This window comes from Varanus komodoensis, unplaced genomic scaffold, assembly GCF_004798865.1.
Source record: "Varanus komodoensis strain SLA01 unplaced genomic scaffold, ASM479886v1 scaffold19, whole genome shotgun sequence".
Lineage (NCBI taxonomy): Eukaryota > Metazoa > Chordata > Lepidosauria > Squamata > Varanidae > Varanus > Varanus komodoensis.
In genome coordinates this window covers 22727910-22740021 of record NW_025335550.1, presented here as the reverse complement: position 1 = coordinate 22740021, position 12112 = coordinate 22727910, and the positions used below count along the sequence as shown (strand labels likewise).

Below are 12112 nucleotides of genomic sequence, written 5' to 3'. Positions count from 1 at the left end.
CTGCTGGTGGGTTACACTAGACAGGTAGATGCCAGTAAACTTGTGGATCCCCCACATTTGTGGATTTATTGTTGCTGGATTTGGAATGGGCCTCGCAGACCTATTTAGGGTAAATAAATAAATAAAATAAACTTAGCTTTTCCTTCTCTTTAAATACTCCTATATACACGCCCCAACATGTTGATTTTATGCAGGAGTTACTTTTGTTTGTCTTTCACCTATAAATATTCAATGCTGGCCATTTATCTTCATGTATGGCGTTATTCCAAAACCCGGGGTGGGTTTTGTGGCAGAAACTGGATGTGAAGTGGAGAGCACATCATCTTTGCAGGCTGGTTTGGGATTCGCAGTGCACTTCAAAATGTTTTAAAATTTTAGATAGCAATGTTAACAAAAGAGGTAGAGTTCAGTGAGACAAAGTTAGCTCGTTTATTTATTTATATATTTAATTTATATGCCACCTAAAGGAAGTAACTCAGTGATTGAGAAACAGAGAGGCAAACGACCGACCCATGAAGCAGAGGAATGTGGGAGAAAAGATAATGATGACTTGAAAGATCATTTGCGACTCCCTATCTCATCCTCCCAGTAGTTTTATGAGATGGGGTTCATAGTGCAAGGTGAAGTGAGAGAGGAGTCAACTATTTAACCTGTAGTTATAAGCACGCAGGTATAATAGGTTGATGAATATTAACTCACACACCTTGAATAGACAGTGGACTAATTATAATGCACATGCAATGTATGCAGGTGTATGTAATGGGATGAGATGGGAAATATGCTGTAGGTGGATGAAAAGATTGTGACGTCCTAGTACCTCACCCAATAAGGGAAAAGGGGAAGGCTGTGGTGGACAGATTGAGGAGTCGAAGGAGCTGCGTTGTGTGTTCGTACTTTGGAGAGATTCTGATAGAGCAGGCTCTCCCCGTCTATAGCACCACCCAATAGCCAAGGTGCTCGCTCTCTCTCATTCTTTCTTCTTTTTAGAAAAGGCAGGTAAGAGGGGATGGGAGGAGGCTGATGAGGCTTCAGGGATACCTCATATCCTGGACTCTGCAGTCTCCCCACTTCCTCCAAAATGACCCCATTAACTCCTCCCCATGGCTGCTTTCCTGAGCAGGCAGTGTGGGTCCTTCTGCACCAGCTTAGATGAGTGGAGCTCTGATTCCCTGTTCCAAGATCAGAGCACAGTCTCCAGCCTTGGAGCTGGGAAACTGAAACATCCCATGGCTCCTCACATGCTCTCTAGGGGCCTTAGGAACACTCCCTAAGTCTCCCATCAAGAGATGGTTCCCATGAAATGTTAAATCCCTTGTCAAAAGAAGCACAGGAAGGGGCTGGGAGACTACATGCTTTACATGAAGAAGTCCCAGGCAGGGCTAGAAGAACTCTCTGAAATTTTGGAGAGCTGCTGCAAATGAAAAGCTGCAATACCAGGACAAGGCCTAGCAGTGGTCTGAGGCAGCTTTCTGTATTCTTGTGTCTAATGAAAGGATCTCAGACAAACTCCACAGATGGAACCTCAGTTGAGATGATGGTCTCAGTTTCACAGCAACATCGGGCCTGATTCAAATACAGGAGTACCAGAAGGAAATGAAACCAGGCTTTTTCCACCCTCAAAAGCCTTCCAAAACAAAAAAAGATGTATACAGTGCCACAAGACCAGATGGGCAGGTGTGTTATTGCACAGGGGGGGACAGACAGACTTCCCACTGAAGGAGGTTTCGGTGCTTGGTTAACGGGTAGATTCAAACGAAAAAAACAGAAGGGACAACAGGACTGTGTAAGGGAGATGCAAGCCGACCACCCAGAGAAACAAGGAAGCAGTTTTAAGGGAGTATCTCTAACAACATCAAGGCCAACAATGAAGAAATCTTTACATATATCAAAAGAAGGAATGCAGCTAAAGAAGCTGTTGAGCCACTGGATGATAATGGAATTAAAGGAGCATTAAGGGGGAGATGGAGAGATTGCAGAGAAGCTGAATTAATTCTTTTTATCAGTCTTCACTGCAGATGGTGTAGAGCAGATACTTGTCTCTGAGTTTATATAGTCTAGAAGGAAGTGTGAGGAACTGAGGCAGATAGTAGTGACAAAAAGGAAATTCTCAACCTTATCCACAAACTGAAAGTCAGCAAATGTCCCAGTCCAGATAGTATCCATCCAAGAGTCTAAAAGAGCTAAAACATGCAATTGCTAACTTCCTTACCAAAATATTTAATATGTCCCTAAAAACAGTCCTTGTACCAGAGGATTGGAGAATAGCTAAAGTAACAATTTTTTAAAAGGATCCTGGTGGGATCTAGGAAATCTCCAGACTAGTTAGCTGAACATCTGTTTCAGTAAACTGCTTGAAAGCATAATTAAAAATAGCATTAGTAAGCACATAGAGGGGCAAGCCCTGATAAGAAGTCAGCATGGCTTCCTCAAGGGGAAGTCTTGATTTGGGCCTACTGGACGTTTTTGAGACTCTCAATAAGCATGTAGACAGGGGCAATCCAGTAGACATTGTGCTTGGACTTCCAAAAGGCTTTTGACAAAGTCCCTCACCCAAGGCTCCTTATGCAACTAAGCAGTCATGGAATAAAAGGGACTTTTCAAGCCCAGAGAATTTTAGAAGTGGTTTGGGATTTGGTGGATGGGCTATTAAGAAACTGTCTGGAACAAAATCTCTATGCGTAAGAAACACAATTTATTAAAAAAACAACAAGAAAGCTACTGTCCTTTATTCCCCACCATAGAGATGTATCCTGGTTATTTCTACAGATCTTGTGAATGGCTTGTTGATCACATGGCTGCATTCATAATGAATCCCAGTAACTCAGTATTAAGACATGCTTATTATGTGAGGACAATACACAGTGGCAACACCCGCACTTTCAATTAAACATGAAAAAATCATTGAATAAATCATAAATTAGCAATAAGTCAGAAGCATAGAACAGCAATAGCAAAATTGTTTGCTAAGGGTATGAGCAACAGATTGACTGAGCTGTCCAGCATGGCCAAAGGCCATGAATTATGGGAGTTGTAGTTCAAAACATCTGGAGAACACCAGGTTTCCACTTCCGGCTTCATACAATGCCTGAGTGAGACAGCCATTATTCTACTGCATACAGCAGCATAGATCTACATTTGAAGAGCCAGTATTTAGTAGCTACACTGAATGAGTATATATTACATTACACCATGACCCATGAAAATATTTACTAGCATTTGCTGGCAAGAGCCTGGGACTGCAGCTTTCTTCAAGGATTACATCAGTTCTTTAATCTTCTCTTCCAGTTTTTTTGCATTAGCACCAGTTATTTCAAAAATCTGGGACCAAACAAAAGAAAATACAAATAATAGAAGAGATGAGAATTTCAGGGATGCTTCACTTCCACACAAACCTGCCCATGTGTTACTAAAATCTATCAAGCAAGTCCTTCTGAGATTAGGCGGTTGGTGACTAAGGAATGGGCTTCTTTGGCCGAGGAACTCCTAGCCAAGGAATCCCTTCCATAGAGAAGCTCATTTAGCATGAACTCTGATGTTTCAGTGCCACTCAAACCTTTCTAGGTTTCAGGATCTTAAGGGCTGCTTCCAGATAGATGGTTCCTGGCATTAATACATCATTCCTCTTCCAGTGTAAGTTCCGATTGAATTATCTGAGTGTCATTGATCTTCTCCTACCAATAGGGTATTAATTCTACTGCCATACAGTTTTGATTGATTGATTGTGTACTAGCCCATTGGGTTATTAAAATTGTGTTAGGCTAAACAGCAATGCTAAAAGTGTGAGATAGAAATACATGGAGAAGATAAAATTGAGGGGAGAACGGTTGATATTTTTCTCAATAAATCTACAGTTGGCTTAGATTTCTGCAGTTGAAGGATGAATATATATGCATATATGTTCACCCTTCACCTTGTCATCTCCTCAACCATCATCAGAAACCTGTGCTGGGGATTGTGGTTATGGTGGTCAAAGAAGTAAGAAAAGAGGTCAGAAAAAGGATGATCAGAAAAAATAACAAAATAGAAAAGTGGTTTGCATAACATGTACAGTGCTGATTAATATGTATAGAGGTACATTTAGAAATAATGACTATTCCTTCAATAAAAACACAGTGCAGGTAGTGGGGAAAACCATGACCAGGTGTACTGTATACCTGCTCATTCTGCTGTGCGGGTATACAGCTGTGGATGGGCAAGTTGGAGTCCCTGCTCTGCTTTGATGATGATTCTTTGATGATCTATAAATCACACTTGGACTGGAAAATGAGGGATGAGTGAGAAATGTGCTGGGTTCTCATTTTGACGGAATGTTCACTTCCCAGTTCTGTACCAAGTGCAATTATACAGAGATATGTATAGGTTTCAGAATGTTTGATGCAGTTCATAATTTTAAAAATGGACATAGAAGTAAAAAAGGATAAAGTGCATACTAAGATGTGCATATAAGAGGAAAGGGAGAACCACAATGCATTAGGGGAAATCACTTGGGCGGGTCTATAGGAAGGGAAGACCTGCTTACAAACATGCCTATATTTAGAAACGTTTCAAAATGTTCCAAAAATTACCTACGTTGGAAGAACACAGGCATGTGCACAAAGACAATTACACATTTTTGTGCTGACTATTTAGGCAAAACAACAACAATAATAATTACAAACTGATGCAGAAGCAGAAGGGAACAAACCTAGTGTTAAAAAAATAAAATGCTGAGCAGAATTGGACTCTACAGTGTCACCCATCCTTAGAACAGAGGGCGCCTCCAAATGGAAGCTTGCCCTCTGTAAAGTAGAACAGATGACATCCCTACTTGTTGCTCTTCATTTCAAGCAGAATTGGACTGGACAACGAATGGGTAAAAATATCGCTGGGTTCACATTTTGATGCAAACACACTAAATTTATACTGCATTATGCAAGAGCTGGTATAGCACAGAGGCCAGGAGACTGAACAATGAATTAAGTTTAAATGTGGTTTTGCCATGAAACTTGTTCAAATCTTGCTTCTGTCCTGAATTCACAGGACAATCCTATACTGGTCTATCTAGTCACAAGTCCTACTGAGTTCAGTGAGACTTCCTTCTAGGTAAGTGTGTATAAGTTTGCAGCCTAAGTCAAGCCATTGTCTCTTAGCTGTCCAAAAAAGGAGTACTGATCCTAACTCACAGGATTTTGTTTGCAAGGCATTCGTGTATTTTAAGTGCTTTGATCACTCTAAACTGTTCCAGGAATGCTCAGGATGAAGTGTAACAAAGCCAAACAGATCAAACTGAGATCATAATCCTTTGGACTCTGTTCCCATATCGGAGGCTTCCTCATAAGCAGTGCTCTGCTGGGGTTTTCCCAACTGGGCAGAAGCAGGCGAGGTTATTTTCAACTCTCCTTCCTCCTTTAAAAGGTTTCTCTGTAAATGATAGAGTCGGGTTACAGGAAATCAGATTCTGCCTGCACATTCGGGAAGAAGAGCAACATGAGAATGGAATGGATTACCCAGGGAGTTGCCAAGGTCTCCCACGCTGGAGGCATTCCAGATGCAGCTGGGCAGCCATCTGAGAGGGATGCTTTAACCGGGAGCCCTGCACTGGGCAGGGGTTGGATCTGATGGCCCTCTGGCCCCTTCCATCTCTATTCTGTGATTCTATGAGATGGGCCTTTGAGCACATCTGCAGAGGTGGCTGGGGCAAGGTAGGCTGGGGCTGAAGGAGCTGTGGGATCCCTCAGATCTTGGCCTTTCCTCTTGCCTCCCTTTTCTGCCAAGCCACATTTACAACCTTGGGTAGCAGATGTTTGTTGTTGTTGTTGTTTTGTTTTTTGTTTTTTTTTTTAGGATGTTGCCAGGGTTTGTTCAGAAGTCAGACTCCCCTCCTGAGGGATTCCAAACAATCCTGTGGTCCCGGGGATGCTCTGCTGGGGGATGGAAGGATACTCTCTCACAAAAGTGAAATTTACCTGAGGAGTGCATTGAATTCCTCCCTTGCAACCCAAAGCGTGTTAATGCATTATCTGCTAGGGACTCGCTTGCTCAAAAATGAGCTCTATTTATATGTCATCGTGCCATGTTCTCTTTACATCATGCCAAGGTTATTAAATTGAACAATGCAGATCGCTAGACCACTTTGAGGGAAAAGGTTATGATCAAAGCAGGACTCAAATTATGGGGTGGGGGAAAATAATGAACTCCACGAGCTCTGCCTTCTGATTTCCATACAATTGTAGCCAAAAAAGGCCTCCCTTTAGCCTTCTAAAACAAGAGCTGGGGAAGAGGATGCTTCAGAAGACATAAGGCTGAGTCCCCTCTGGCCATAGCATTGCTATTAATTGCTGGGGCTAGCAAGGTATACACATTAGGATTGCTAACTTTCAATTAAACTGCCCTTGTAAGTGGAGCCAAGTGGCACAGCTAGAACAAAACCTTGCAAGGCAAAACCTGGAAGGATGGGTCAGATCCAGACAGAGACTAGAGCAGAACTAAGCTATATTTCTTGGCCACAGATACCTTTTCTCCTCTCATGAAGAACTGGAATGTTGGCATGGAGACAATATGGCAAAGGTCAGCCACATCCTGAAGAAGAGAAATCAAACCAGAGCCCATCAAGTCAAGGAACTCATTAAAATATGCTCAAAGCCAATTTCCAGTAAACATCTAAAATATGAAAGAGAACAAAAATAAGGCATTTTGCACCATATCTATTAAGGATGCATCAGATAGTCTCTTTTTTGCCATCGGTTGGAAGTATCACATTTGAGACAAATAGGAAGAATAAAACAAAACTCATCTTGCTAAAGATCTGCATTGCTTTGAAACTTCTTGGTATCAGATCTGTAGTCCTGGCTTCTACTGTTTCCAGAACTATTTTCCTTTTTCCCCCCTTTTCTTTTCATGATCATTTATTACAACCATAACTGTTATATACTCATCTAGAGCACCACTGAAGGCCTAAAACTCCACAGAAAAGATGAGTTGTTTGGGATGCACTGTACGCACAGGGCCAGAACAGACATTGCCTTAAATATGTCTAGCAGCTATCTTTTCTGGTCCTTTTCAGCCTAAAACAGAGATAGGGTCCATGAATGGGGGATTGGGGGTGGTAGTTAAGATCTGGATCAGGTCCCCTACTTCTTCTCCAGAATAAAAATGAAAATAAGACAGAGTTATTAGACACACATTTAAAGTAGTGTCTGGGTTTTCCCTACAGGAAAACCCATTGTAGATGAAAAGCCATGGTTAGTTTTCCAGTCATGCAAACCTGGGCCACTTCCCAGGGCAACAAGCCACCCTGACAACTCATGACTGTAGTTGGACTCAGATTGGACAGGTTGTTGGACTCGCAAGGTGTCATGACGCCCAAACCTGGGCAACCAACTCCGTTGCCAGTGCAGGAAAGTGGCTAATGAGCCACTAGGCAAGAGCTTTTCCAGGCCATAGCCAGTGCCAGTCGCCCTGCTGGCACCTAAACGGCACAGCAGAGTATCCATCATTGGCGGGATGCATTCTGCCTTGATTGCAACCCCTTTTTTGTTCTTCGCAGCTTTTTTTCTCCTATTCCACCACTTCTTCTTCCTGGAAATCAGCTTTCATGATCTCCAAGTTGACAGCCATGGATTGCTCCTTCAAAGCCTGGCCTTAAAGGGAAACCTGAGCTCTGAACTGTCATGCCTCTATGCAACCCCAGAAGAGGTAGCTCACATTTTAAAAAATGCAGGCACCAAGAGTTGCAGGAAAAGGTGCAGGGCCCAGAGAAGAAGCAAATCCTATTCAAACAAACAAACAGGCACACAAGCACACTATCATGCCACAAAGGGCATGATTCACTGGCAACATCCTTAAAATATCATTTAAAGCTTTGCTTTCCCTTGACAGCTCACATTTGGCAGCTATCAGGAGAAAGCAAAGTAAAAAACAAGCCTCTTTGCAGCCTCTTTGAGTCAATGTCCAGGAAGCAGATGCCTGCCCCAGACCTAGTACAGGCAAAGCTGCCCATTGCAGAGTTTGTACTTGTACCTTTGCAAGTCCAGCTACGAATACACGTACACATGCATGCACAAAAATATTTGTCCACCTTTGGGGAATCAAAAAAGTGGCAAACTAGGGACAGTCTGTCACCAGGGTACTTTGAAGGGGCGGTCACTGGCTCTAAACTCAAAGATCATAAAAAGCACTTTCTGGAAAAAATGGGGAATGAGGGGAAGGCTACAAAAATGGGCTTGTATTTATGATGGGAGAGGAGACAAGGCAACTTTAGCTGCCAAGTCCTCTGGGGTACCAGCTGCAAGACCAAGGGGGGCAACCCATGGAAAAACTGATAGTAGCTTATTCATAGAGCGGGTTGTCATGATGTCCAAACCCACCCAGTGTCTATGACTTCCTCTGTGGATCAGAGCTTGCTGATGTGATGAAACATCCATCCGTCCATCTTAACCTTGATGACACTAGCAGGGGCCCGCAAACAAGAACATAAAAGAAGATCTGAAAAGCACTGGCCATGAGGAAACAGAATGGAACATTACTAAGAGGGTAGAAATTAGTTGTTTTATGCCTTGAGCTGTTGGTTAGGATCAAAATCTACCTTTAAGCACCAGGCATGTTGTGGGATCTTTATGAACTCATTGATTAGAATTCCTAGACTGTTTTGCTGAACTGACTGTATTGATTTCCTGACATCACTGCTTTGTTTGGATGTCCCCAGTGTTGCAGAGTAGCATAAGGAATAGCTTCGTTACAAGAAGTGTAAAAGGGCAAGCAAGTAAAGGGACACTGTAGGTGAGAACTCTCTAAAATAATGGGCTCTAGTTAAGTTGACTGACTGAAGGCAAGGCAATATTTTAGGCCTTAAAGAAGGGCTTGTTTTGTTTTAACATAAACACAATAATACATGAAACAATGGTATTTAACCCGCTTTTACACGGATACATGCCGCTATTAAATTAACAGTTTAATCACTGAGTGTTTTACTTGTCAGTGTGGCAAACCTATCTGCATTCCAATTAATGCTTAAGAGTTAAGCAATGCATGATTTTGTCTCGGCAAAAAAGGGACTTCTTCAAATAACTAAAAGTTATTAACTTATGGAGTCTAGAAGTTGCCTGTAATGTGGTTTTGAGTATTACAAATAGTCAGCGATAACATATCTGTCAACTGGTATTAATCGTAGTAACTGAATGATAATCCCATTTTCAGAAGTAGTAAGTCTCTGATGCCAGGGACAAATAAGGAGACTTGACCAGACTTTCTTTGTGAGCTCTTGGAGGAGGTTTCCCCAACCTCCCCCCAGATCTTTTGGCCTACAACTTCCATCATCTCTAACCATCACCATGATGGATCTAAATGATGAAAGCTAAAGGCCAAAATATTTGGAAGGATCCAGGTGGAGGAAGGTTGTTGCAGCAGGGTCTAGATAGCTGTGTTTGGAAACAGAATGGACTAGATGGACCATGGTTGTGATCCAGAAAGGCCATTCTTATGATGGAAATTCTGGCAGAAACACTTGAAATAGCCTGATATTAGTAGCTTACCCCTGCCAAGTCCACATCAACGTTGCAGAACAGCACATTTTCATACCGAACAGCCAACCCCTTCAGGATAGAATTGAACATGGCGATTCATTGATATGATATGGTCTCATTCACTATCAGCCACAAATGTCCTTCAGCATGATGGATAATCACACATCCATTTCTTCCCTCCACCCCCTTTTATTTGTTGTATAAAGTAAGGTACCACCAATATTATGGGAGAGAAACTGAAGAGTAAAAAAATAATTCCAGTAAATGATATGCACTGCTCCTTCCCCTCTGCCTTGGATGAGCGTGCGTTCAGGATTCTGCCCCAAGGCCTGTCAACTTCACAAGAGTCCTGCTCCGGGCGGAGAGGAAATTGCTAGAATTGGTTTACTGCCATGGATCAACAAACTGTGGGGTTCTTTGGACTTTCTTTGGGGACATGGCTGTGGGGACTATCTTGATGAGTTCCTGCACAGCAGAATTGCACTGTGGGTCTCAGGGACCCCTTTCTCTCTCTCCTCAGGGCCTCCTGCTGCTATACCCACTCATTGGTGCAATCCAGCAAATGTGTCCCGACTCCATCTAGTAGGAAATATGGAACACTCCTAGTATATGGACACTCTGATTTCAGCTGAATTGATCAGCAACCATGCATCTTACAAATACATCCTTGCAGACTGATTTCCCTGCCTCCTGGTATCCTTGTTTTTAGAACAGTAGCTTTCCAAATGCATCTCAGAGAACCCCGGCATTACTCAGACCCTTGTCAGGAGACCTTAATGGGAAGATCAGTAATAGCAGGCAAGATGCCCAAAAGACTCTTAATATTTCCTGTGGAGCACAGGCTCATTCATTGTTAAAAGTGGTTTCCTGGATGAAATCCAGCAAACACTAGTCATGAAGTTCTTTGGAAATTGATGCAGCATTCAAACAAATATAGCTAGCATTTGGGATGTGTCTCTTTCATGTGACTAGTTGTGAGCCCCAAGAAACTGAACTAACACCTCAGACACCAGCATGCTCCCCAAACCCTCAGCAATGCACAAGGGCTCGGTGGTAAATACAATGCCTTGCAGAAGTATTCCTTTTCTTATGACTCTTCCCCATTTGTTGTGTTACGATTTGGAACTGGAATGGATTTGAATTTACATTGTTACCATTTGAGGTACACAAGATAGACATTGCTCTGAAGGTGCAAAATGTCTTTACTGTGCCCCAAAAGTTAAATAAATAAAAACAAGCCCTGCATCTGCCACAAGATCCTTGTGCATTGCTGAGGATTCTGGGTAGTGTGCTAGCATACAAAGTGCTAGTCAGTTTCTTGGGCTTTACTGTGCGTAGAGGTTATTCAACAAACAATTTCCTCTCTCCCAAAATGCATTGCCAGCTATAATTTGATACCTGCAACATTTACCACCAACTAAGTCAGTTAATCATAGAATCATTCATAGGTTCCATAATCATAGGTACCATCCCCTGCTCAACATAGGTCTTGAGTCTCCCATCTAGATTCTAACCAGGACTGACCCTACTTAGCTTTCAAGATTAGACGAGATCAGGTTCTTCAGGCTATATGCAACCTGCAGGCCCCATTTTGGAACTTGGTCTATCTAAACCACAGGCCTCATTGCCATTATGTCCTGACTTTTCCATTTCTTTCCCCTCTATCACCTAGCCTAATGAAGTGTTCTAGAAACTCTAAAGCATGCGTATTTGGGAGAAATTTTGGTTAGCCTTATAAAGATATGCCCCAACTGTAGATTTTGAGTATTTTTCCTCATATAGAAGCATGGCTACCATTGCTTTTTAATGTGGAGAATTATGACTGTACATATACATATACATATATATATTAATTTGTTTTTATTTGTTTTTTTATAATCTTTCAACAAAATTAAATATCAGCAAAAAGCTGTTGAGAATACAAAACACAAGTAGAACCTCAAAGGCATATACTGAAAAAGGAGGGAAACAAACAAGAATACAACCACCATAGTGCCGAACTGTAATGATCAGAGAAACATTCTATGGGTCTCGAAGATATTACTAATAATCTATATGTATGCATAGATGCTCACACAAATGCACACAAAAAGGCCCATAATCCTCCATGTTTGGAGGGTTATGGATAGCCTTCTTGGAAGGTGCCCTTAACCAGCCAAAACAATTTCAATATAATTTTATTGAATAAAATTTTATTGAATAACCATTTTAATCAACCCATTAAACTAGAAGTATTGAACTAGAGATGATTAAATAGGTGACATGTCCCATTATGTGCATGAAATTCTCAGGCGCAGAGGACAATCCTAACCTGGCACCAAAAACATGACCATGTAGACAAAGAGTCATTATGTTGTTGGTGGAGCTTTTGTGGAATGAGTCATGCCGCTGTTGATATGTTAAGCAATCCAGAGTCTGAAGCCTTTGTCAATCCACTGCAGATCATCCAGAGATTGATCAATAGGCCCTGACTGACCTTTTCACCAGCCATTTTAGGCACTGCACAGGTCCCCTGATCCCCTTTGAATCTGCTAACTCCATATCATCTGCAGCAGCTTTCCCCATACTAATATTCATCAGATGTCTTGGACTGCAATTTCCATCCTTCCCAG

At 42.0% G+C, this 12112-nt stretch overlaps 1 protein-coding gene across 1 annotated transcript in view; it reads right to left on the bottom strand.

The window, feature by feature from the left end:
* Positions 1–2976: 2976 nt before the first annotated feature.
* Positions 2977–12112, bottom strand: part of LOC123022425 (thioredoxin-like) — a 15500-nt gene continuing 6364 nt past the window's right edge. Inside the window, exons 3-5 of the mRNA XM_044428128.1 lie at positions 9510–9569; positions 6493–6558; positions 2977–3318 (exon numbers count right to left, since the gene is read on the bottom strand). Of these exons, the coding sequence (XP_044284063.1) occupies positions 3256–3318; positions 6493–6558; positions 9510–9569 (189 nt within the window). The 3' untranslated portion in view covers positions 2977–3255. The remainder of the gene's footprint in view (positions 3319–6492; positions 6559–9509; positions 9570–12112) is intronic.